The sequence below is a fragment of the Panthera tigris genome, chromosome B2 (genome assembly GCF_018350195.1).
Source record: "Panthera tigris isolate Pti1 chromosome B2, P.tigris_Pti1_mat1.1, whole genome shotgun sequence".
Lineage (NCBI taxonomy): Eukaryota > Metazoa > Chordata > Mammalia > Carnivora > Felidae > Panthera > Panthera tigris.
The window spans coordinates 104,466,150-104,493,659 of NC_056664.1; the positions used below are offsets into that span (position 1 = coordinate 104,466,150).

The following is a 27,510-nucleotide window of genomic DNA, read 5'->3' on the forward strand; positions in this document are numbered from 1 at the left end:
ACGCTACCCGAAGAGCCAATCCCATAACTTATCTCTCCTTCTGTGGTATCACTAGCATGGAAAAGTTTGCAAATGGTGGCCCTTTGAAGGGAATAATGACAGGAAATGTTGATTGGTAGTTGGACGTGTATTAGATTTGTGTCAAGCATATGATAGTCGGATTTGGGAAGGCACTTTATCCTTCAAAGTATTTGCTACTTACAGATGTGGATTTCTTCCCTCCACTTCTTAATTGTTCACACTACACCTATTCTCAATACCATTTCATAAGAGACAACACAAAGATTTAAAGACACTAAGAGTAGTACTAGGGAAATAGAAGCAACTGAAACCATGGTATTAGTAACCTACAGCCTTAAGAGTATCGTGGAGTGGGACAGCAAACAAATCCGTCCTTGTTTTTTAATGTTACTCCAAAGCATACTTTGAACCCTGCCCAGGAGCACTGAGTGCCAGTGAGCTAGCTGAATTATTTGACATTCACTTTTTTGTGTGGTAAAGTTATCAAGGCTCTTCACCAGTCTGTTAGATGATTTACCATCATTACCAGCCTAATCCCACCTCTTGATTAAGCTGTTGACTCTGGGAGATCTGCTAATTGGTGAATCATTAAATCTCTTCATAGAAAACACAGTCTTGAGCTAAGTCTTTTTCAACCAGTGGCAGCACGATTATTCTTCCCATTGGCATTGATGTCAGAAGTTCAGTCTTCATTTCAACAAGCTCTTATTGGTGAGTAGTTGCATTTTTGATCGAGGGTGAAAACCTTTTCCATTTTCTTTCTATGTTCTTTGGCTGATATAGTAATTAAGTTGAAATAAGACAGGTTAACAGGAGAAAAAAACAAATGTAATTACCTACATATGGCAGCCCCATATAACAGGAAGAGTCAAATACAGTCCCACAACTGAGGTTTATATATTATCCTGAGCTAAAGAGAAGAGGGTGAAAGCATTGGGAATTCAAAGAAGACAAAGACGATTGACAGGAACATGTGAAGAGCACATATTCTTTGTGTTTACTCAACCTCAACCATGTGATTGAGTCTTTATGATGTACAAAGTTATCTCTGGTATAAGTTTTCTTCCTGGTACAGGCCACCTGTGGAAATTCTTTTAGGCAGTTAAGGAAAAGTAAAAAGCTATTTGGGTCTGCTGGATCTGTATTGCTTCTGTCGCAAAAAAATCCACCTGCTAATGCAGTATATTTCTGGGCACAAACTCTGCTCCCCTTAACTTGTCTGAACTGTACTAATTATACAGTCTCAGGTGAGACTTTTTTCCTTCTTTTTTAAAAAAATTTTTTAAGTTTATTTATTTTGAGAGACGGAGAGAGCAGAAGAGGGGCAGAGAAAGAGGGAAAGAGGGAAAGAGAGAATCCCAGGCAGGGGCTGGGCTGTCAGTGCAGAGCCCTGGTGGGGGGCTTGAAACCACGAACCATGAGATCATGACCTGACCCGAAACCAAGACTGAACCACCCAGGAGCCCCTCAGGTGATCTTTCTAAACACTGGGCTAGATAAATATAAGATATCAGCTCATATATTTGAAGCAAAAATATTATGTAATTGTTTTGCATTGATTTTCAATCAACTTAGCTGTTTTGGTTCCAAAATATTTATATAGAGATTCAAGAACATTTTACACTAAAACAAAGATATAATGGACCATAACAGTAGTGTTTTATACTAGATTCTAATACACGGAGAATAGAAGAGGGTAGAATGTATAGTATGTATGATAGCAGAATACCAGATTCATTCTAGTTTATCTTCTTTTTTTACCCCCTTTTCGGATCACACTAAGTTTTTTCATATGTTTTCAAATAGTTTACTTCCCTAGAAAAGGAGTCCATCGATGATATGTCCCCTTTTGTCTACTTATCTTGTTACTTTATTTCCTGTTAACACAGCCAATTCGAGGAAAAGGCATGTGTCCTATGTGTCCTATGGCCTTTTCCTTGAGCTCCCTCAGAAGCAATATCTTTTGGCCCCAAAAGATATTTTTGCTCTGTTTTCCCCACTTTTAAAGGTATATTCACATCCTCCCTGCCACTTCCCAAGGATTTTAATTGCTACACCACTTCCTTTAGGTATGAACGTTTCTTGCTGTTTGGCCACCGGTGCTAAAGGCAAATCCCTTACTTTCAGTGCATTGCCTGGTGCTCCTGAACATCAAAAATTAGATATTGACAGGTGTTCCAACTAACCTCAACTGACTGTGAATCACCTTCATTCTAATTATAATTCCACATCTATTGTACAAGAGCTTCAACTTTCTACCCTGGGTAATATTACATATGTCACATGCCAGGTTTTCTTCCCATCCAATTTGCAATCACGTTGGGCTCAGATGGGGGCATATGCCTTCCCCTAAAGCCTACTCTACACATTTGGACCCTGAGGAACATATAAGCCCTTTGATATAGGGGACCCGTTGGATAGCCAGACCATGATCAATCTCTGACACAGATGCATTGTTTACAATGTCCCTGCCTAGGCTCCAGTATTATAAGATACCATTATTCTACTTTTGTGAAAAGATAAAAGGGACCAATTTTCACTCCCCAACATTCCTGTATCTTTTACATAAGTTTTTCTAACTTTTTATCTCACTGTTAGAAGTCACTCTGTATTTTCCATATTCTTGTTAGTAATTCTCATTATTCCCCCATGTTAATTTACAAACCAGGCATATTTAAAAAAATTTTTTTTACGTGTATTTATTTTTGAGACAGAGAGAGACAGAGCATGAACGGGGGAGGGTCAGAGAGAGAGGGAGACACAGAATCTGAAACAGGCTCCAGGCTCTGAGCTGTCAGCACAGAGCCCAATGCGGGGCTCAAACTTACGGACTGTGAGATCATGACCTGAGCCGAAGTCGGACGCCCAACCTACTGAGCCACCCAGGCGCCCCTGTATTTTTTTTTTTTTATCTTTGTGATTCTATGCTGGTTTAATGTTTTTTAAAACATAATTTGTTGTCAAATTGGCTTCCACACAACACCCAGTGCTCATCCCAACAAGTGCCTTCCTCAATGTCCATCACCCAGTTTCCCCTCTCCCTCATCCCCATCAACCCTCAGTTTGTTCTCTGTATTTAAGAGTCTCTTGGGGCACCTGGGTGGCTCAGTCAGTTAAGCAGCCGACTTTGGCTCGGGTCATGATTTCATGGTCCGTGAGTTTGAGCCCCGAGTCGGGCTCTGTGCTGACAGCTCAGAGCCTGGAGCCTGTTTCAGATTCTGTGTCTCCCTCTCTCTGATCCTCCCCCATTCATGCTCTGTCTCTCTCTGTCTCAAAAATAAATAAACGTTAAAAAAAAATTAAAAAAAAAGAGTCTCTTATGGTCAGGCATATATATTTTTAAATGTTCTCTAAACACGACCTTCCTACTTTTACTAACAATGGATAATTCTTACCTGGTTGCTTATTAGATTTTCATGATTTAATCTTATGAATCCTATTAAGGCTTTAAAAATTTGTTGCCGGTTTGTGTGGCCACATTTTAATAGCATCATCATGAAGTCACGTTTGTACAAAACTTGTTTACTTGTTCTGATCTTTGCCCTGGCAGTCCTCATGTTGGTCCTTTTGACACCTGAGTACCACCTCTGATAGCAACAAAATCTTGTTTGCTTTATGAAAAGATCAAAATGTTACAGGCTTATTGTTGTTTTTTAATCCCAAGACGTGGAACTGGCTGCACTAAGGAGCCACTGCTTCTTTATAATGCAAGTTACTATTACAGCCCAATGTGGGGATCGAGATGTAAATTATGTTCTTCATCTTGGACACTGCAGATGGCAAAGAGACTCTTTAAATATCTCCAGTGACCGAAAACTCATCTTTCCTGTCTTTCTCCATCCTTTGCTGTCTGGTCCCCCACTTTCTTTCTTGCCTATGAATTCATGTTGATGATTCCAAGTAATTTGGTTTTTTTCGTAAATCTCTTTTGTAAAGAGAGGCTACCAATCCTAGGTTTTCCAGTAACAGTGTGACTGTGAAAATATATTTAAAGTTGTTTATTTGGGGGCATCTGGGTGATTCAGTTGGTTAAGCATCAGACTTCAGCTCAGGTCATGACCTCACAGTTCCTGAGTTGAGCCCCGCATTGGCTCTGTGCGGACATATCATAGCCTGGAGCCTGCTTTGGATACTGTGTCTCCGTCTTTCTCTGCCCCTTCTGTGCTCGCGCTCTGTCTCTCTTTCTCTCTCTCTCCAAAATAAATAAACTTTAACAAAATAAAAAACATGCTTATTTCCATTTTTCTATAATGACCCTTGGCTCTGGCTTTCTGGAATTGTTTTCAAATTATGCAATTCTAAGCTCTTATTTTGTCAGCTACTGCTATGATCAACTATTTTGAGAACTAGGAATAGGACACTTCAGAGTCATCTGGAAGTACCTCTGTAAGGGTTAAATTGTAGTGTAGAGCTAATGCTTAGCTTGAAAAATAACAGCTTTGTGTTGACACTGAAGGTTAAGAGATAACAGCCTTGCTTTGCTCTGGTAAACTATGCCTCATACCCTTGTAAATTAGGCTTCACCAATTAAGGAAACAAAAGTTCAAAGAAAAGAGCATCAGAGGCAGGGTCAAGGAGATCCACTGGTTGCAACTTAGAGGCAGAAAGTCTAAAGTAAACACCTCATTAGACAACTGTTTCTAACTCACCTGGGAACTGTTTCTCTGTTCTGTTCCCAGGTGATGATAAAACGATGTGATCGGTTATAAAAACTCTGTATCCCGGCTGTTCGGGGCCGCACTCTTATCAAGAGTGTTGGTCCCGATCGGTCGGCCTTGCCTCTCATTGTAATAAACTTTGTTGTGACTGTCACCGGTGCCCGTAGCATTCTGTTTCAGGAGTCGTGTGGATGCAACACCTCCAAGAAAACTGAAACCCAGAGTTCTCATATCAAAATGCGTTTTTCCATATAGTTAGGGACAGATAATAATGAAAGGCAAAATATGTACCTAAATGACGACTCACAAGTCTTGGTTTGTACTTTCTACATGCGATCCATTATTTAAATGTTTTCTTTCATGCTTTTCCTTTGTGCCATTGTCCATATTATCATTATGGGCAATTTAATTGCTCACACGCAATGTCTCAGGCTTCCCGGAATAGACTCATGCCTGTGACCATTCATGCTGGTACTACCCCAATAACTTTAAAGATGTCACAAGTTAAAAAAAAGAAAAAAAAGAAAGTTAAATTCAAAGGTACCAAGATTACTATAAACAGATAATGCCTACCGAGAAATTATATAAAAGAAATCTTTTATGAACCTACTAAGACCTAAGCAAGTGAATGTAGTTCATTTGCAGGGGGGAAAAAAGGCCAGCTGATAAAGGACTATGTGGTTGGTCTGATAGCCAAGTGTTTTTGAAGCCCACTTAAATCCTATTTGTATATACATTTTCTGTTCAAATATACATAAGATTTCTGATTAAGAGCATCAGTTTTTAGAAATATTACAATAATTACTCGTAAGCTACTTTCCCCATACCTACATGAATGGAGCACGCACAAATAAAACCAAGAGCTAGCCCATAAATAGAAGTCTCTTGGGCATTCCCCAAATTCCACACACCCAGAATCCAGGCTTTCAGAGCCAACAGGTTTTCAGTGTTTGTGTTTGTTAAAAAGGAAAGATACAGAAGGGAACACTATAACATTCTACTAAATTTCTCTCAAATAATCTATCTGTATTTTGCAGGCAACAGAAATATGGAAGATACAAACAAAATTTTAACCAAATTTAAAGGATGTTATTTTGCAAATACTCAACTTAATCTTGAATTTTTAGAAAATTTAGATGATTTTGAAATCAGAGATGATGATGTCTTCATAATCACATACCCCAAATCTGGTGAGTCCTGTATTCCAACAGCTAATACAATTAATAAAATGATATTTCTGTAATATGGGAGCACTGTTTTTTTAGGAGCATATTCTATTTGCATATATAGTCAATCTACTGGATATAAGTAATTTCTCATGTGGGCAAGGGAAATGGGCATAATGAAGAAGGAGAGAGATTGACGAAACCCTATCAAACACTGAGTTGCTGAAGTGGGCTGGGAAAGGACACAGGGATATTTGCCATTTAGGCAGCTTCTTGGGACATACTTGAAGCTGTATTTAATGACCAAGTACCTGAGAAAGAGGAAATTGAACTTATACTAATTATGATCATTCCCCAAATACTTTGGGTCTTATTTTTGATACCACTCATGTATATGTGTAGAATATATACATACATTTTGTGTGTGTGGGCCTACACATACATCTATTTACATTCTCTACCTGTGTTTTATTTTTTTATTTTTATTTTTTGAAAAATAAGGATGTTTATTAAGGACATTTCTAGCCCACAGCTAGGGCTCATACTCAGCTCTATGAGCCACTGTCCGGCCTCATCCCCATTCAATGTGAATGACATTAGGGAGGCCGAGCCACAGGTATATCCCATTGATCCCACAGTAGGGGGGTCCCTTCCATAGCCAGGTATAGATAGAAGATATACTGCTGAGAATGAAGAGGGAAATCACTGGATTAATAAGTTTCTCTACACCTTGCCTGGACCCTTTCATTCTCACCTTCAAAGACCATGGGTTGAAGGTGCCTAGTACCATGATGTGGGGTATTCTCTACCTGTGTTTTAATGGGATTGGGGGGAATGTTTTTTGCTGCTGTGTTGTATGAGTTCTCTATATGGTTTGATATTACCTATTATGAGAAATATGATTTCCAAATATTTTATTCCATTCAATATGCCTTTTCATTTTGTTTGGGCTCTTTGGTGTACAGAAACTTTTCAGTCTGATATACTCCCACTTACTTATTTTGTTTTTGCTGCATTTGCTTTTGGTGTCATGTCCCAAAATATCATTGCCAGCATGAATTTTGGGGCACTACTGCCCTTGTTTTCTTATAGGAGTTTTGTTGTTTCGGGTCTTACATTCAGGATTTAATCCATTTTGAGTTAACTTTGTGTATGGTTTAAGGGAGTGGTTCATATTCTTCTTTTGCCTATGCCAGTCCAGTTTTCCCAATACCATTTATTGAAGAGTCCACCCTATATTTTTTGCTCCTTTGTCAGAAATTAGTTGATTATACATGTTTAATTTGGGGCTCACTCTCTTGCTCTGCTGATCTATGCATCTGTTTTTATGCCAATACCATAATGTTTTGATTACTATAAATTTTTAATATTATTTGAAACTAATAAATGTGATGTCTTTAGCTCAGCTGTATTTTCTAAAGATTGCTTTGGCTACACAGGGTCTTATATGGTGCAAAAAAATTTTATGGTTATTTGTTTTATTTCTGCGAAAAATGTCATGATAATTTTGATAAAGGTTGCATTGAATCTGCTGACTGCTTTGTGTAGTATGGGATTTTAACAATATTAGTTCTTCCAACCCATGAACAGGAATGTCTTTCTATATATTTGTATTTTTTTTTCAGTTCCTTCTATCAGTACTTTACAATATCCAATGTGTAAGTCTTCTACCTCCATAGGTAAATTTATTCCTATATATTTTCTCCTTTTTGATGTTATCATAAATGGGATTGTTTTCTTAATTTCTCTTTCTGATAGTTTATTGTTAGCTTATAGAAATACAAGTTATATTTGTATGCTGATTCCTATCTTGCAAGTTCACTGAATTCAAATGATTAGTTCTAACAGAATTTTTGGTGAAATGTTTAGGGTTTTTGATATATAATATCATCTACGAATAAAGACACTTTTACTTCTTCCTCTGCAACTTAGATGCCTTTTGTTTCTCTTTCTTGTCTAAGTGCTCTGGCTAGGATTTCCAGTAAAACTAGTGAGAAGCGTCTGATCTTGGTCATTACTTTAGATGCCCTGGTTATGATCTTAGATGGAAAACTGAAATTCTTACTATTGAGAAAGATGTCAGTTATGATCTTGTCATAAATGGCATTTAACCTATTGAGTTATGTTCCTTCTACATTTTGTTGAGAATTTTTATGATGAGCAATATTCAATTCTGTTGAATTTTTTCTGTATTTATGGAGATGATAATATGGTTTTATGCTTCATTTTTTAATGCATTATCAAACTATGCTATTTGTGGATGTTGAACCATCCTTGCATCCCTGGAATGAATTGTATTTGATCATGGTGTATGATCCTTTTAATGTGTTGTTGAATTCAGTTTGCTAATATTTTATTGGTTATTTTTTGCATCTATATTCATCAAGACTGATGGCCTGTGACATTCTTTTCTTCTAGTGTCTTTTCTGGTACTTAGCTGGGTAATGTTAGCCTTGTAAAATGAATTGGGAAGTGTCCCCACTTTTTTTATTTTTGGAAGAGTCTGTGAAGAATTGTTACTAATTCTTAAAATATTTGTTAGAAAAAAATGTTTTTAATATTTTTTTTCCCCCAGAAAACACTGATTCTCTTGCTCTACCTCAATTTAACAGACATGTTCCTATCTCTGGCTCTTTGCACTCACAGAATCTTTTTCCCTTGATGCTCTTCTACCTGATATGTGCATGGTTTACTCCCTTCTTTGGGTCCTTATTTTAAACTTATATTATCATTAAGGCATTCTGGATGGTCATATTTAAAAATGCAGCCTCACTCAAAATTCTCACAGTCTTCTTTGCTGCTTTATTTTCCCTCCATAATATAACACATATCACCTTATACTATACCATATATCTACATACTTAATTTGTTCATTCTTTACAAAGCCATCCTTAGGAAGCACATCATAGCATTTAGACAAGAACAAATAACCCAGAAGAACAGGAAAGACCTAAAAAACAATTCCATGTGTATAAAAGAACTCAATATAAATTTAAGTAAGGTGCATTTATTAATGGGGAAAAGATAGTATATTTGGTCCCAGGAAATCTGTGTCACTATATGCAGGAAGTTCACCTGGAATCGAACAGCACATAAAAGAGTAAACTCTAAGTGTATTCAAGACACTAATATTAAAGGTAAAATTATACAACTATTTCTATTAAAAATATTGTAGAAAAATCATTGTAACTAAGGAGTGGTCAAGAGCGTCTACACAAATGTCCAAAGAAAAATATACAGGTAAAAGTTTGATAAATTCAGTTACATCAAAATTAAGATGTTTGGGCTTTGCTTAACAGTGAGTTCCCTAGGCAAAGTTAATAGGGTCTGAAAGAGAGGAACTACTGGGCTTTTGAAGATGGCGGCGTAGGAGGACGCTGGGCTCACCGCGCGTCCTGCTGATCACTTAGATTCCACTTACACCTGCCTAAAGAACCCAGAAAACAGCCAGAGGATTAGCAGAACAGAGTCTCCAGAGCCAAGCGCAGACGAGAGGCCCACAGAAGAGGGTAGGAAGGGCGGCGAGGCGGTGCGCGCTCCACGGACTGGCAGGAGGGAGCCGGGGCGGAGGGGCGGCTCGCTGGGCAAGCAGAGCCCCCGAGTCTGGCTGGCAAAAGCGGAGGTGCCTGACGGACTGTGTTCCGACAGCAAGCGCAACTTAGCGTCTGGGAGGTCATAAGTTAACAGCTCTGCTCAGAAAGCGGGAAGGCTGGAGGACAAAGGGAGGGAGAGCTGCTGAGCCCCCGGACGGCAGAGCTCAGCTTGGCGGGGAACAAAGGCGCTCGCCAGCGCCATCTCCCCCGCCCATCCCCCAGCCAAAATCCCAAAGAGAACCAGTTCCTGCCAGGGAACTTGCTCGCTCCGCGAAAACACCCAACTCTGTGCTTCTGCGGAGCCAAACCTCTGGCAGCGGATCTGACTCCCTCCCGCTGCCACAGGGCCCCTCCTGAAGTGGATCACCTAAGGAGAAGCGAGCTAAGCCTGCCCCTCCCGCCCCCGTGCACCTTGCCTACCCACCCCCGCTAATACGCCAGATCCCCAGCACCACAAGCCTGGCAGTGTGCAAGTAGCCCAGACGGGCCACGCCACCCCACAGGGAATCCCGCCCCTAGGAGAGGGGAAGAGAAGGCACACACCAGTCTGACTGTGGCCCCAGAAGTGGGCTGGGGGCAGACATCGGGTCGGACTGCGGCCCCGCCCACCAACTCCAGTTATACACCACAGCACAGGGGAAGTGCCTCAGGTCCTCACCACTCCAGGGACTATCCAAAATGACCAAACGGAAGAATTTCCCTCAGAAGAAACTCCAGGAAATAACAACAGCTAATGAACTGATCAAAAAGGATTTAAATAATACAACAGAAAGAGAATTTAGAATAATAGTCATAAAATTAATCGCTGGGCTTGAAAACAGTATACAGGAGAGCAGAGAATCTCTTGCCACAGAGATCAAGGGACTAAGGAACAGTCACGAGGAGCTGAAAAGCACTTTAAACGAAATGCAAAACAAAATGGAAACGATGACAGCTCGGATTGAAGAGGCAGAGGAGAGAATAGGTGAACTAGAAGATAAAGTTATGGAGAAAGAGGAAGCTGAGAGAAAGAGAGATAAAAAAATCCAGGAGTATGAGGGGAAAATTAGAGAACTAAGTGATACACTAAAAAGAAATAATATACGCATAATTGGTATCCCAGAGGAGGAAGAGAGAAGGAAAGGTGCTGAAGGGGTACTTGAAGAAATTATAGCTGAGAACTTCCCTGAACTGGGGAAGGAAAAAGGGATTGAAATCCAAGAGGCACAGAGAACTCCCTTCAGACGTAACTCGAATCGATCTTCTGCACGACATATCATAGTGAAACTGGCAAAATACAAGGATAAAGAGAAAATTCTGAAAGCAGCAAGGGATAAACGTGCCCTCACATATAAAGGGAGACCTATAAGACTCGTGACTGATCTCTCCTTTGAAACTTGGCAGGCCAGAAAGGCTTGGCACGATATCTTCAGTGTGCTAAACAGAAAAAATATGCAGCCAAGAATCCTTTATCCAGCAAGTCTGTCATTTAGAATAGAAGGAGAGATAAAGGTCTTCCCAAACAAACAAAAACTGAAGGAATTCATCACCACTAAACCAGCCCTACAAGAGATCCTAAGGGGGATCCTGTGAGACAAAGTACCAGAGACATCACTACAAGCATAAAACATACAGACATCACAATGACTCTAAACCCGTATCTTTCTATAATAACACTGAATGTAAATGGATTAAATGCGCCAACCAAAAGACATAGGGTATCAGAATGGATAAAAAAACAAGACCCATCTATTTGCTGTCTACAAGAGACTCATTTTAGATCTGAGGACACCTTTAGATTGAGAGTGAGGGGATGGAGAACTATTTATCATGCTACTGGAAGCCAAAAGAAAGCTGGAGTAGCCATACTTATATCAGACAAACTAGACTTTAAATTAAAGGCTGTACAAGAGATGAAGAAGGGCATTATATAATAATTACAGGGTCTATCCATCAGGAAGAGCTAACAATTATAAATGTCTATGCACCGAATACCGGAGCCCCCAGATATATAAAACAATTACTCATAACCATAAGCAACCTTATTGATAAGAATGTGGTCATTGCAGGGGACTTTAACACCCCACTTACAGAAATGGATAGATCATCTAGACACACGGTCAATAAAGAAACAAGGGCCCTGAATGACACATTGGATCAGATGGACTTGACAGATATATTTAGAACTCTGCATCCCAAAGCAACAGAATATACTTTCTTCTCGAGTGCACATGGAACATTCTCCAACATAGATCACATATTGGGTCACAAAACAGCCCTTCATAAGTTTACAAGAATTGAAATTATACCATGCATACTTTCAGACCACAATGCTATGAAGCTTGAAATCAACCACAGGAAAAAGTCTGGAAAACCTCCAAAAGAATGGAGGTTAAAGAACACCCTACTAACGAATGAGTGGGTCAACCAGGCAATTAGAGAAGAAATTAAAAAATATATGGAAACAAACGAAAATGAAAATACAACAATTCAAACGCTTTGGGACGCAGCGAAGGCAGTCCTGAGAGGAAAATACATTGCAATCGAGGCCTATCTCAAGAAACAAGAAAAATCCCAAATACAAAATCTAACAGCACACCTAAAGGAAATAGAAGCAGAACAGCAAAGGCAGCCTAAACCCAGCAGAAGAAGAGAAATCATAAAGATCAGAGCAAAAATAAACAATATAGAATCTAAAAAAACTGTAGAGCAGATCAACAAAACCAAGAGTTGGTTTTTTGAAAAAATAAACAAAATTGACAAACCTCTAGCCAGGCTTTTCAAAAACAAAAGGGACATGACCCAAATAGATAAAATCATGAATGAAAATGGAATGATTACAACCAATCCCTCAGAGATACAAACAATTATCAGGGAATACTATGAAAAATTATATGCCAACAAATTGGACAACCTGGAAGAAATGGACAAATTCCTAAACACCCACACGCTTCCAAAACTCAATCAGGAGGAAATAGAAAGCTTGAACAGACCCATAACCAGCGAAGAAATTGAATCGGTTATCAAAAATCTCCCCACAAATAAGAGTCCAGGACCAGATGGCTTCCCAGGGGAGTTCTACCAGACGTTTAAAGCAGAGATAATACCTATCCTTCTCAAGCTATTCCAAGAAATAGAAAGGGAAGGAAAACTTCCAGACTCATTCTATGAAGCCAGTATTATTTTGATTCCTAAACCAGACAGAGACCCAGTAAAAAAAGAGAACTACAGGCCAATATCCCTGATGAATATGGATGCAAAAATTCTTAATAAGATACTAGCAAATCGAATTCAACAGCATATAAAAAGAATTCTTCACCATGATCAAGTGGGATTCATTCCTGGGATGCAGGGCTGGTTCAACATTCGCGAATCAATCAACGTGATACATCACATTAATAAAAGAAAAGGTAAGAACCATATGATCCTGTCAATCGATGCAGAAAAGGCCTTTGACAAAATCCAGCACCCTTTCTTAATAAAAACCCTTGAGAAAGTCGGGATAGAAGGAACATACTTAAAGATCATAAAAGCCATTTATGAAAAGCCCACAGCTAACATCATCCTCAATGGGGAAAAACTGAGAGCTTTTTCCCTGAGATCAGGAACACGACAGGGATGCCCACTCTCACCGCTGTTGTTTAACATAGTGCTGGAAGTTCTAGCATCAGCAATCAGACAACAAAAGGAAATCAAAGGCATCCAAATTGGCAAAGATGAAGTCAAGCTTTCCCTTTTTGCAGATGACATGATATTATACATGGAAAATCCGATAGACTCCACCAAAAGTCTGCTAGAACTGATACATGAATTCAGCAAAGTCGCAGGATACAAAATCAATGTGCAGAAATCAGTTGCATTCTTATACACTAACAATGAAGCAACAGAAAGACAAATGAAGAAACTGATCCCATTCACAATTGCACCAAGAAGCATAAAATACCTAGGAATAAATCTAACCAAAGATGTAAAAGATCTGTATGCTGAAAACTATAGAAAGCTTATGAAGGAAATTGAAGAAGATATAAAGAAATGGAAAGACATTCCCTGCTCATGGATTGGAAGAATAAATATTGTCAAAATGTCAATACTACCCAAAGCTATCTACACATTCAATGCAATCCCAATCAAAATTGCACCAGCATTCTTCTCGAAACTAGAACAAGCAATCCTAAAATTCATATGGAACCACAAAAGGCCCAGAATAGCCAAAGTAATTTTGAAGAAGAAGACCAAAGCAGGAGGCATCACAATCCCAGACTTTAGCCTCTACTACAAAGCTGTAATCATCAAGACAGCATGGTATTGGCATAAAGACAGACACATAGACCAGTGGAATAGAATAGAAACCCCAAAAATAGACCCACAAACGTATGGCCAACTCATCTTTGACAAAGCAGGAAAGAACATCCAATGGAAAAAAGACAGTCTCTTTAACAAATGGTGCTGGGAGAACTGGACAGCCACATGCAGAAGGTTGAAACTAGACCACTTTCTCACACCATTCACAAAAATAAACTCAAAATGGATAAAGGACCTGAATGTGAGACAGGAAACCATCAAAACCTTAGAGGAGAAAGCAGGAAAAGACCTCTCTGCCCTCAGCAGTAGCAATCTCTTACTCGGCACATCCCCAAAGGCAAGGGAATTAAAAGCAAAAGTGAATTACTGGGACCTTATGAAGATACAAAGCTTCTGCACAGCAAAGGAAACAACCAACAAAACTAAAAGGCAACCAACGGAATGGGAAAAGATATTTGCAAATGACATATCGGACAAAGGGCTAGTATCCAAAATCTATAAAGAGCTCATCAAACTCCACACCCGAAAAACAAATAACCCAGTGAAGAAATGGGCAGAAAACATGAATAGACACTTCTCTAAAGAAGACATCTGGATGGCCAACAGGCACATGAAAAGATGTTCAACGTCGCTCCTTATCAGGGAAATACAAATCAAAACCACACTCAGATACCACCTCACGCCAGTCAGAGTGGCCAAAATGAAGAAATCAGGAGACTATAGATGCTGGAGAGGATGTGGAGAAACAGGAACCCTCTTGCACTGTTGGTGGGAATGCAAATTGGTACAGCCACTCTGGAAAGCAGTGTGGAGGTTCCTCAGAAAATTAAAAATAGACCTACCCTATGACCCAGCAATAGCACTGCTAGGAATTTATCCAAGGGATACAGGAGTACTGATGCATAGGGGCACTTGTACCCCAATGTTTATAGCAGCACTCTCAACAATAGCCAAATTATGGAAAGAGCCTAAATGTCCATCAACTGATGAATGGATAAAGAAATTGTGGTTTATATACACAATGGAATACTACGTGGCAATGAGAAAAAATGAAATATGGCCTTTTGTAGCAACGTGGATGGAACTGGAGAGTGTGATGCTAAGTGAAATAAGCCATACAGAGAAAGACAGATACCATATGGTTTCACTCTTATGTGGATCCTGAGAAACGTAACAGAAACCCATGGGGGAGGGGAAGGAAAAAAAAAAAAAAAAAGAGGTTAGAGTGGGAGAGAGCCAAAGCATAAGAGACTGTTAAAAACTGAGAACAAACTGAGGGTTGATGGGGGGTGGGAGGGAGGGCAGGGTGGGTGATGGGTATTGAGGAGGGCACCTTTTGGGATGAGCACTGGGTGTTGTATGGAAACCAATTTGACAGTAAATTTCATATATTAAAAAATAAAAAATAAAATAAAAAATAAAAAATAAAAAAAAAGAGAGGAACTACTGGCAATGACTATAATTAAAAATAATTAATACCTAGAATATATTAGGTGTATATACAGATCAACTGGAAGAGAACAGTGATCTACTTATAAAAAGAGCCAAAGAGATGAGCTGAAAATTTACCGAAGGAAACCACTCTCCACCAATGCCAACAAAAAACCACAAAGCTGGTACACAATAGTCACTTGCTTTATATCTAGTACACTGACAGCAATTAGAAAGGTCAGAAACCCTGAATGCTGACAAGGAGTACACACACATCTGCATGCTTTAGCATAATACTGCTGGGAGAGTAGACTGAAGCAGCCATTCTCTGGGGAGCAGTCTGGCACTATCTGATCAACTGAAATACAGACATACCAGGCAATTTTGCTCCTGAGTATATGTCTCCAAGAATATCTCATATGGGTTCATAGGCAACATGAGTGAGGGTGTATGTGGCAGTGTTGTTTGGGGTGTGCTGTCCATTGGGTGAAATTAGACAGGTCAGTGCATGAATGCACACCCTGAAACACAGACAGCATCTGTTAGGTGCAATGGATCAGCAGTAGCATGTAAAGGAATGTTAAACCACAGCTCACAGTGACAAACAGTAAGAAATGACGTGCATGGATTAAAAATCAAGCACATACAACAATACATATTTCAAAAGAACATCTTCCAAGAAAGAATATACTTTAAACCCTAAAGTCTTCTTGTCTGTGGTGGAAGTAGGGGTAGGAATGGAAGCAGAAAATGTGAATATAAGGAATTAATAGATCTTGGAGTGCCTGCAGTGAATCAGTGATGTTAGTATAGCATGACTGCAGAAAATGATAAATATCAACTTACATTAACCTCTGACATCCAAAAAGGCAAGAAGGAGAAAGAAAGAAAGAAAGAAAGAAAGAAAGAAAGAAAGAAAGAAAGAAGAAGAAAGAATGGAAGAAAGAAAGAAAGAAAGAAAGAAAGAAAGAAAGAAAGAAGAAAGAAAGGAGGGAAGGAAGGAGGGAAGGAAGGAGGAAGGGAGGGAAGGAAGGAAGGAGGAAAGAAAGAAAGAAAAGAGAAAACGAGAAAGATAGGTTGTGATAGGGGAGTGGATATGGAAGCAGAAGCAGGAGAGAGGACAAAGACAGGAAAAATGCAGCCTATTTTGCCTGGGGAACACGTTCTTCCAGTCCTCATAGTCTTAAATTTCTGCAGATTTGTAACCCATTAAGGTCATGTTTGGTAATTCCTTGGCACCCCTGAAGCTGTGATACCTGATGCATAAGCAGTACTTCTTATCTGGGAAAGGTTGGAGAATGTAAGAAACCCTTTTAGAGCTTCATAACAATGAATTTTCTTTGTGTTTGAACATCAGCTGTGGTAACATGTAAGCACACATGATCTTGGTCTTCCCTGGGCAACACTGGAGGATTTATACCCATCATGCTCCAGACAAGGTGCATACCACCTGACAGCAAGGCATGTATTCTTAACAATGATCTTGCTTACCAGGTGCTGCTGCTTCACAGGCAGGGTGATAGGGTGGTCTCAGGAAGGAATTATAGGATGGGAATTGATGAGGGGCCAATGTACTTTCTCATTTAAGGTGTTGATTTGAACCTTTCTGGGACATGTGACTTCTTGTTGGGGTAGGTTTTTGAAGCATTGCCTGTATATATGAGAAGCATGACCTTACAGAAGGTGTGTTTTAACTCTTAATATTCCCATATATGAAGCATGCAAAATGAAGTGGAAGGAATCTAGAGTAGGCAGTACACCCGTGTATTCTGTGACATATGTCCACTCTAATTGGAATTGGGAGAAATAGTCATCCTTAGAATTTGTCACATCCCACTTACAGCAAAAGGTCTAATCTTTTCCTTCCTGTCTCCATGTGGATCACAGGGCCTCCTTTAGGGATTTATAATGAACACTATTTCCCGAAGTGACATCATGGGCACAGTAAGAAACATAGGGAACGGGGGAAAGATGGAAAGTGACTCTATCAGTAAAATGCCAATTTTTTTTCTCTATATTAGCTAACGTCCTAGGAGTGGGGTTGGGGAAGGAAATCTTGAGGCAGGCATAGAAGATAGTTTAAAATTCCCATATATGAAGCAGAAGAAAGTACAGAAGACTCAAGAAAAATTTGTGGGACAAATGCCCATGGAGTTTCACATGTAGAATCTCCTTATAACGAAAAGCAAAGGCAACGTATGTTTGTCTTTACCCACACTGCACCCTTTATATATTAAAAATTCCATTGAGACAAAATTACCTTTGTACATATTATAATAACAACCTCTGATTAAAAAACTGATGACACATCTATATACTTTTTGGATAAATTTTCGCATCATTAAAACAAAATTATTTCTTTTACAGGGACTGTCTGGCTTCAGCAGATATTGTGCTTGATTTATTTTGAAGAACATCGCAAAGGCATTGGGAATCTGGAAACAGTTGAACGCATCCCCTTCATTGAGTACTCCTCTCGAGAAGTGGATTTTGCTGAAAGACCATCTCCTCGTCTCTTCACTACCCACATCCCATACTACTTGGTTCCCAGGGGGCTAAAGAACAAAAAAGCCAAAGTAGGAAAATAGACTATGGCTGCTGAAAGACAACTGCTTTTTCATTATTTCATTTCTATTCATTACATCGATGCTGCACTCGTCCAGGTGTTAGCAAATGTGGTATTTGTCATGCATTAATTTTCAACAGACTTTTGTGTTCTTATCTTCCAGTATCTGATTTTATCTTTCACCCTTTGTTTTCTGATCACATATGGAACACAACCATTGGAAAATGAGACTATATAGGAGTGTATTTAATTTACTTCATAGAGTATATTATAATATCATATACATTATATATTATATACCCTCTCATTTGTTAGCTATATTACCATGTGTATATAAACTGCCAACAATTCCTTTTTCTTTTTTCTGTATGCTCTCCTCGCTTCCTTCTGACGCTTCCAACCTGTTTTGCCCGCTTTCTCTGTGAATGTACCGAGTTCATTGGAAATCTGAGGGAAGCTCAGAGAGAATCATTTGTATCTACTGAGTGATTTTTCTGTCTCTCCCAGTATCAGTCACCTCCACCCACTGATAATTTCAACTCTTGACTCATTTTCTCCCTCTCTATCTCCACTCCTCTGACTCACGGGATTATTTCAAAGTTGATGTACATTGTCTCTGGCTGGCCAGATAGGAGTGAGGCCAACTGCGCTCCAAGGATCAACATGAAGGAGGCACTTCCTGTCAGGGCCACACAAGTGTGGGATTGCCTCCTTCAGGTTGACCCATCAGGCTCTGCACTGGCCTCCCAGGCCCTAGCCCTGCCAGGCCTCTCCGGTTGATTTAAACTCCAGCCACTTTTCCTCCACCAACCTCAGTAACCCTCTTCTGCAACCCACGTGTTATGCACCTGCCTTTGTCTATGACTGTTTTTGCTTTCTGATGTAATACATACTTACCTGTTTATTTATTGTCTATGTTTCTGGCCACAGTGTAAAACCCTTGAGACGGATGGAGTTTGCAGTGCATAGAACCCTGTCCAGAAGGCATTAGAGTTGAATGAATGACAAAAGGGATCGCCAGTAATTGCCCTAATGCGGATCTTTGCTTCAAGCACCTTATTATCTGAGTGCTGTCTCCTTTTCCTCCTGCTCTTTTCAGGTGTTCCGTTCAATGATGTGTCAGCACATTCATTTCTCCAGCCCCCTCCCCACTCCTATTCCCCACACTCACTCTCATATATATGCGTGTCCCCAATTGCTTCTTGCCCACCAATGACTCTACATTTTAAATTCAAATCCTTTTTGTCTAAATTCTTTTGCTAATTCAACTGTTATGATTTGTTGCCAACCCTTAATTCTGCTGAAACACAATTGTGTTATATTAGTACCTATATTCATGAATCTGGTAGTGTGGTCAGAAAAATCAAAACAGTTAAAAATTGTGTCTTTCTTTACATTTATGGCCACAATTCTCACACTTTACTTTTTAAAAATGTTTTGCTTCCCCCCTTTCCATACTGACTTTTCATACTTTCTTTATCTTCTCAAACCTCAGCAGCATTCTGCTCTACCTATCCCAGTAAAAGACTCCAAGTAAACCATTAATAGTAGATGCCCTCCACATGCAAAACCTCCCCTCACTGCTGTCCCTCCTTAAGAGGAAAAGGTGGGATGTGTACACAGTTTTGTTCTCATTACATATCTGCCCCTCCATTCATGGTCTGGATCCCTTTTTGGATCCCTTTTGTCTGTACCACTGTTTCGCAAATGGGAGTCAGGCCAGGCCAACATCTGGGAATCATCAGCTCTCAGCTCTGCGTATTCCCCACAGGGTATTTAGCATATTTGAGGCATTTTTGGTTATGGTGGTGGTGCTGCTAGTTATAGTGGGTTGAGGCCTGGGATGCTGTTAAATGTCCCATGATGCTTACGGTAGTCCCAACCACAGACCGTTATCTGGGGAAATGTCCATGGTGCCACTGTTGAGAAACTTGTTCTACTCTCAAAGACTTTCCTTAAGCAATATAATTTGCTTTTTTTCATTCATTACCAATTTCCTTATGCTGATTGGATCATTCTGTTTGGCCCATAATGAAGTTTTCATGTGGCATTTTTTAACAGTAAAATAAAACTTGTCTTGCTCCATTTCAATTTTCATTTTCTGCCTTTCATTTTCTGTTTGAGATAAACTTCTTAAAAGCGCTTAGCCTCATTCTCCGCGCTTTCACTGAATCCTGAATGTCAACGTCCCTTGTTATTATAGTTTTTGAAAAGGGGGGATCATTTCTTGATCACTTTACTTGGCCTATCACTGGCACCTGACATAGTTGATCACTTTCTATGTCTTTAAACATTTTCTTTTCCTGCTGTTCCAGACACCACATTCGTGGTATCATATTGTCTCAGTGGACACTTAGAGGAGATTCTACCCAAAAACCTTTCCCTCTCTTCATATTTCATTTCAGCAGAGCTCTCATTTTGTTTGGACTTGTATCCTGTATATGCTTCTGGTCTGATGGTTAGAGTGGTAAAATTTGGTTGGTGCAAAACCAGGGCTTGGTACCAGGCATCTTGCCATTAATTTTTAAGGCACAGGTAAGTGACAAGCTTATGAACAACAACACAAGTAAAGAAGAAGTTTCTTTCGTGTCCTCTGAAAGAAGGTTTCTTCATTATTTTAATTGACCATGGGGATGAAAAGTGGCAGCTGTGTGGGACATAAAGAAGGGTTAGCATGTCATAGTGGAAAAGTAGGAGACTCAGTCTATGACTACATCGAGATGATGAGTTAACCTAACCTGTTGCACTCTCATCTTGGGCTTTGGCTTTTTGTGAGAAAAGTTGATACTTTCACTATTTAGGAAATGTTATGTGAGATCTTTTCTAACTTATACAATTATATTTTGAGACGCTGCTCCTTCCTCTTTACTGGCTTCTCCTTCTCTGTCTAACCTCTGAGAGCTGATGATTCCCAGATTTTTGGCCTGGCCTTCTCCTATTCTCCCTCTATAGTTAATCCCTCAGTTAGATTATCTAATCACGTAAGTTAAATACAATGTATGTATAGTTGATTTCTCCCTTTAATTCTAGATTGATGTAAAGTATTTAAAAACTCTATATCTATAGAGATGTCAAATATATCTCTATATAGGTATTATCCAAATATGGGCTCCAATACCAAAAGGAGTTTTGATTTTATCTTCAAACCACTCCTTTTCCCAGTTTCCTTATATATTTTGTTCTATTTATTATGTATAGAGAGAGCATAGTCAGGGGAGGGGCAGAGAGAGAGGGAGTCACAGAATCCAAAGCAGACTCCAGGCTTTAAGCTGTCAGCACAGAGCCTGATGCAGGGCTCAAACCCATGGACCATGAGATCATACCTAAGCTGAAGTTGGACGCTTAACCCACTGAGCCACCCAGGCACCCCAATACTTTGTATTTTTAATGTCTTTGGGTTGCTTCACTGCTTTATGAAATTATGGCTTCTGATTGGTTACAATATACATTTTTAAAGTTAAATCTCATAGTCCTTCAATGCAAAAAATATTGAAGAAGTAACTACTATGGGTAAAGTACTTGTGCTTTATACTGTGAAGATATATAAGAATTATGTGAACCATACACTGAAGGATGAGAGAAATACAATCTAAACTTTCACAGATGATTTGAAAATATCTTAGTAAGTTTTTCCTATTGCCATAATTGTATAGCTATGAGATATTTTCACATATGTTAGCTTGTTGAGGTAGGGACAGGAGAATATTGTTGGTTTCTGTCTAGGGGAGTAAGAAGAGGTACCATGTGAGGTAATTGATAGTCACCAATAATTAAGTCTCCCAATCATTAAGGGAGAGCCATTGCAGAGGAGAAATGCAAAATACAAAGAGGGCTGAATATATACAAGACATGGTTAGAAACTGTAAAGTTAAGCTAATAGGCTTCATTCAGTTGGAGGGCATTAGGGTACAAATATGACATTATGAAAGCATCAGATATAATGAATACTTCCTTTCTTTCCAGGTTATTTACATATACAGAAACCCTAAGGATGTTATGTGCTCATATTTTCACTTTTCAAAGAAACTGACAGCATCCGCTACAGATAACTTTGCGGAATTCATGAATCTATTTCTAGAAGGAGAAGGTAACTAAAATTTCATAAAATACTAAGTTTGGTGTCCTGTGGTGAGTTTTTAAGCTCTAGCAGAGAGAAAGAGTTTGCTTAAATAGAGTAGAATGGGGATCAGTAATCAACGTATCAAGCCAGTTGGTAGTGTTGTCTTAGGTGACCATGTCCAGCCATTGTACAAATATTGCTAACTCTCTCTCCTTCTCAACAGATTGTCAAGATTACAGTCATACCAACAGAGAATAATTACATCTAACCATGGAGAGATTATTTCACTGGCACACAGATTTCTGTCCTAGCTTAGTGAGAAGTAGCTCAGTGAGAGCGTACATTTGGAGCTTTGCACTTCATATTTCAAGGGGCTCCTCCCAAGAGTCCTTTAAAAAATATTTTAGTAAATTTTTATTCATTGTTTAAGTAATTTATACACCCAGAATGGGGCTCACAACTCTGAGGTCAAGAGTTGCATGTTCTATCCATCGAGCAAAACAGGTGCTCACCACATTCTTATCTGAGGAGCCAGTGCAGCTATTTGACCAGGAACAAAGCTTGCAGAAGTAAACGTGATGATCTGGAACAGACTTACGATTGTGTCCAATGCATTGTGGCAGAGCTGAAGTGACTCTTCAGAGACCTCTCGTGCTCCTTGCAGAGTAGAAATACCTCCATGTGCCTTTGGGGATAGTCGAGAAGTAAGGAGAGGATTCATTCCTCCTTTCCCTTTTCAGTTTTTCTTACCCCATGGCAAGATTATTTTCTATTTATATGAAATGCATTTTTAAGAGACTAATTTCTCCTTGACTGTATGTTTGTTTCCCGGTGGAAGTTGGATGGTTCTCCCACAACCAGATGCTAGGGGAAATCTGGAATCTAGCAGCACACTTCCTTTTCCTCCTTTGTTACTAAAGGTTCCTGCATCTCCTAGGACTGTAGATTCTTTTCAATGTGTTCAACATATTTACTTAATGATGTATCTGTTCTCCCCACAGTGGTAGGAAGTCTTTGGTTTGACCACATCAAAGGTTGGTATGAGCACAAAAACCTGTTCAACATTCATTTCTTGATGTATGAGGAGATGAAGAAGGTGAGAAATGTGACATTACTGACTTCACTGAAGCTGTAAGCCAGCCTGGCTGAATGAATTGATTGTTTATGCCCAGAACACCCAAAGGATGATATCAAATTTGAGAACCCAGATTGTGTACCAGGAGACATTTTTCCTATATCACTTCTATGCTTTCTTTACCAGGTTTCCATTTAGAACTACCACTGGAGGTTTCTTTTCAAAATTTATCTGTGTGTCAATAGATGTCTGTTTATGTATGTTGGTGTGAATGATTTGATTATTTTGAGTCAGATTATTGGTTTCTCTTTCGTGAATTGTTATATCTATTTCCTTCCATTTTTAATTACACTAACGTTGTAGATGTGTGTTCCTCACTTGCAGGTACATTTCTTGGGAACGTTAATCTTGTCTGTATTGTGTATGATTAAACCATGCAGGAAAAATTAAATGAAAATACCTGTGTATGATTAGAAAGAATTCAGCTCCCAGTACAGTCAACTATATGTGCCTGAAAAGAAAACTTTTATTGCTTACTGACTAAAACCCAGAGCCAGGCTACCCTGATGCTGGGTGTTTGGCTCATGCATGTCAAGACTATCCCAGGGTTTTCTGTGTTTCTTTTGTACCATATTTGGTGTGATGACGATGTTTCCCTCATGGTAGCAGGACAGTTGTAGCTCCAAAGTCATGTCCTCACATGATAGCTTACATGGCAGACAGAGTGTTAACGGGGAGAAAAGTGGCATTCTTGCCTTGCTTTGCTCCCACTTTTGCTCCGTGAGGAAACTCACTCTCAGAAACTTCTGTTTGACTTCCTCTTTCAGACCCAATACCCAAATTGGGCCATGTGACCACCCTAAACTAATCTCTTGTAGCAGACAGTGGGATTGCCACGAGGAAGTTGGATTAATAATGATCATTATGGAATGTGGCTGGGCACTGCTGCCAGGACACCACCAGGATCTCTTAGCAGGAAAGAAGAGAAAGAGCTGAAAGGCTGGCGACCCTAAAGGCTGCCACCTGCTGCGTGTTTGTCACTAGCTTCTGTTACCCCTGCCATAGGGCATATACCAAATCTAGACTCTCTGGCTGAGTGCATATCACCTACGAAATAGAGATTCAAGTGTCTGGCTGGCCTTGTAATCTTCTTCACAATATGGCCCTTCTTTTTTTCTTTTTATATGAAATTTATGGGCAAATTGGTTTCCATACAACACCCAGTGCTCATCCCAACAGGTGCCCTCCTCAATGCCCATCACCCACTTTCCCCTCCCTCCCATCCCCCATCAGTTTATTCTCAGTTTTTAAGAGTCTCTTATGGTTTGCCTCCTTCCCTCTCTGTAATTTTTCCCCCTTCCCCTCCCCCATGGTCTTCTGTTAAGTTTCTCAGGATCCACATAAGAGTGAAAACCTATGGTATCTGGCTTTCTCTGTATGATTTATTTCACTTAGCGTAACACTCGCCAGTTCCATCCACGTTTTCCAGAGCGGCTGCACCAGTTTTCATTCCCACCAACAGTGAAAGAGGGTTTCTGTTTCTCTACCTCCTCTCTAGCATCTATAGTCTCCTGATTTGTTCATTTTAGCCACTCTGACTGGCGTGAGGTGATATCTGAGTGTGGTTTTGATTTGTATTTCCCTGATGAGGAGTGGTATTGAGCATCTTTTCATGTGCCTGTTGGCCATCTGGATGTCTTCTTTAGAGAAGTGTCTATTCATGTCTTCTGCCCATTTCTTCACTGGATTATTTGTTTTTCGGGTGTGGAGTTTGGTGAATTCTTTATAGATTTTGGATACTAGCCCTTTGTCTGATATGTCATTTGCAAATATCTTTTCCCATTCTGTTGGTTGCCTTTTAGTTTTGTTGATTGTCCTTCCATTGCTTACAGGCTCACCTCCCATCTTTCTCATCCCAGACCTGTTCCCATATAGCCCCAGAGAAACTCAAATTCTCATACTCCTGTGACCTGAGATCCCACACCTTCCATGCAACCACAATTTTGCAGATAGTCTTTTTTTGATTTAAACACTGTATCTTCAGTTTGTCTATCAAAAAAGTCCTGGTTTTGGTTTAATTCCCAGAACAAATTTCTCATCTTTGAGGAACTTTCTCTGAATTGTGTTACATAATTACTCTTTGCCAGTAAGTGCTTGTACTGAATTCCCAGAACTGATTCCCTGTTGTGCCTCTGTTCACGTGCACCATCATTTAGGGCAGCATCTGACATATAGTAGCTATTCACCAAATACTTGCCCACTTAACACAAATAAAATGAAATATGAGTGTTCCTAATATGCACTCTAAAACAGTGGACAAGGGAGGAATTAATTTATCAAGAAGGAATAAGCAAGAACCTTCTCATGGTCTTGCTCCACTTTTCTAAGTATCCTAAGCACCTACATTTTTCACTCCCATAATGATATTTAGCTGTGACTTTTGTGTGTGTCTTCTTTCTTATAATGTGCATCATTTATCATATTATGATTTATTTCAGGATCTCAGAGGCTCTGTGTTAAAAATATGCAAATTTTTGGGGAAAGAATTGAGTGAAGAGGACGTGGATGCCGTTGTGAGACAGGCCACGTTTGAAAACATGAAGAATGACCCACGAGCCAATTATGACAATAAACTCAAGGCCTATTTTGGGATGCAAAAAAAAGGTCATTTCCTTCGCAAAGGTGATGTTGAACAATAAATGCTTGGCTATCTTGCACTGTGATACAAACATAACGAAGTGTAGCTTCTAAGCTGTCCCGATGTGGAGCTGCTATGGCCCTGTTCCCTTCCCTACACAGTTGATTTTCCATGACTTCTTCTTGGTGCTCTTCAAGAGACTATATTATTTGGTCCCAGAATGTGTCTGGATGAATAGCCTAAAGTTGCAAGGCCTTCTCCTTGGCCCCTGGGAATCTACCAATGCCTATCACCATGTCTACCACAAAAGGGATGTTCATTTAGTGTTAGACTATTTTCCCCCAGTACAATGGGTTAGGCACATGATGATGAATTAATGGTGGCACAGTTGGCCATCACTGGCTGTTCTTCCATCTCTGTGATTTAGTCTGAACCTCGTCCAGGACTGAATTAACAACACATATTCACTATTCTTTTGTTACTGGGGAGGACTATTATGTATACATATAATAGTATACACACACACGCACACACATACACACACACACACACATAATAGTATAGTATACATAATAGTCCTTCCCAGTAACAAAATAATCTTCCATCATAAAAATGTATAGGAATATCTCCTTTATCTCAATATGATACCTCTGGTGAGTGCATTTTTAAATGAATGATTCCTTCATATAAATGATAAATGTGAACATGTTAGAATATTTTTATTATTTTATAAATTATTCTAAGTTAAAATGTATGATCTTCTTAGTACCTGGAAAATCGATAATACAGAATTGACATAAATTTTACACTTAATCAGAATGTTTTATGCCTCTACGCCAATCGCAATAAATAGTGGCTTAAATACATTAGTATTTCCTTCACTTAACTACTTTGTACATCTTCACCCATTCAATTAAAAAATGTGAAACACTGGTAACTTGGAGCCAACCTGAAGTGGGGACATGTCCTTCCCTTTACCCTCAGCGCATCCTGTCATGTTGTAGATGCTACAATCCTTCTCCAATGCCATCATCATGGCACTTGCATTTTTTTTCTTTGAAAAAAGAAAATATTCTGTGGTTACACATCTTTAACACACCTGAAAAACGAGAGACTGAAATGGCCAAGACAACAAAAAATGGAGAAGCCAAATTTCCTTACGGAAATGATGCACATTCCCTTGTTTCTTCTGCACATACTTTTCTCTTAGATGTTATGAAGTGTAATGTCATTTGTGCTGGCTCTACCACTCCTGCACAAATTGTGTTTGTGTTTTCAGTTTCATTAGCATTGAAGCTGGTTTATTTATTTGTTTACACTTTAGCGTGATTTTACATTCAGTGTTTCTTGCCTCTCCTTCTATCGATCTCTACTTGCCGTCCCAACTCTGTGTCTGTAAGTTTAAAGTAAGATTGTTGTAAACCTACACTGGGTATAGATGGAATAATTACAGGTGGGCCATTCCAAACTGTATGAGCTTGGGCTATATTTTAAAAATCTCTCTGAGCATCCATGTCCTCATCAGTAAATATTTGTCTAATGATATCTGATTTTTGGAATTTTTAAGGACTTCTGTAAACTACAATAGCCCATGTTAGCCTGAAACAAAATAGTCAACAAGTTGCAAGAGTTTTCTCCTTTGTCAGGTAGCTGACAGCTCAGGGCTTGAGCTAATTACCTTAAATTACCTCATAATTGTGATGATGAGTTTTCTTTTCCCCTTGCCATAAAGTGGGAGAGAAAAGGGCCATTGCCATGTGCAGGAGCAACAGGGGCCTTACTAGGGAGGAAAATGAATGTCCAAAAAATGGTGTTTCTCCCAGCACTAAGGCATCATGCCCCCTCCTCCCAGAATCTGCCTTGAAGCAATTTCTTTGCTGTTCCTCCCAGGTACGATTGGAGACTGGAAAAATCACATGACTGCTGAGCAGAATGAAAAGTTTGACATGATTTTCCAAACGAAGATGAAAGATATTCCCTTGAAGTTCATCTGGGATATGAATGAAGAATAGATTTCTTAA

At 39.4% G+C, this 27,510-nt stretch overlaps 1 protein-coding gene across 1 annotated transcript; it reads left to right on the forward strand.

Annotated features, from left to right (window-relative positions):
• The first annotated feature begins 646 nt into the window (after window positions 1-646).
• Window positions 647-27,510, forward strand: LOC102948616 (amine sulfotransferase-like). The gene is made up of 7 exons (XM_042985338.1): window positions 647-732; window positions 5,717-5,869; window positions 17,518-17,726; window positions 21,680-21,803; window positions 22,778-22,872; window positions 25,350-25,533; window positions 27,380-27,510. The coding sequence occupies exons 1-7, from the start codon at window positions 693-695 to the stop codon at window positions 27,499-27,501; spliced, it is 927 nt and encodes a 308-aa protein (XP_042841272.1). The 5' UTR covers window positions 647-692; the 3' UTR covers window positions 27,502-27,510.

What these genes read in the sequence shown, in the direction of transcription:
- LOC102948616 (XM_042985338.1), top strand. Translation starts at nt 693, where the DNA reads ATGTCAGAAGTTCAGTCTTCATTTCAACAAGCTCTTATTG. An exon ending in TAAAGAACAAAAAAGCCAAA is followed by an intron (nt 17,727 to 21,679) that starts GTAGGAAAATAG and finishes CTTTCTTTCCAG; the next exon opens with GTTATTTACATATACAGAAA. An exon ending in TGTATGAGGAGATGAAGAAG is followed by an intron (nt 22,873 to 25,349) that starts GTGAGAAATGTG and finishes GATTTATTTCAG; the next exon opens with GATCTCAGAGGCTCTGTGTT.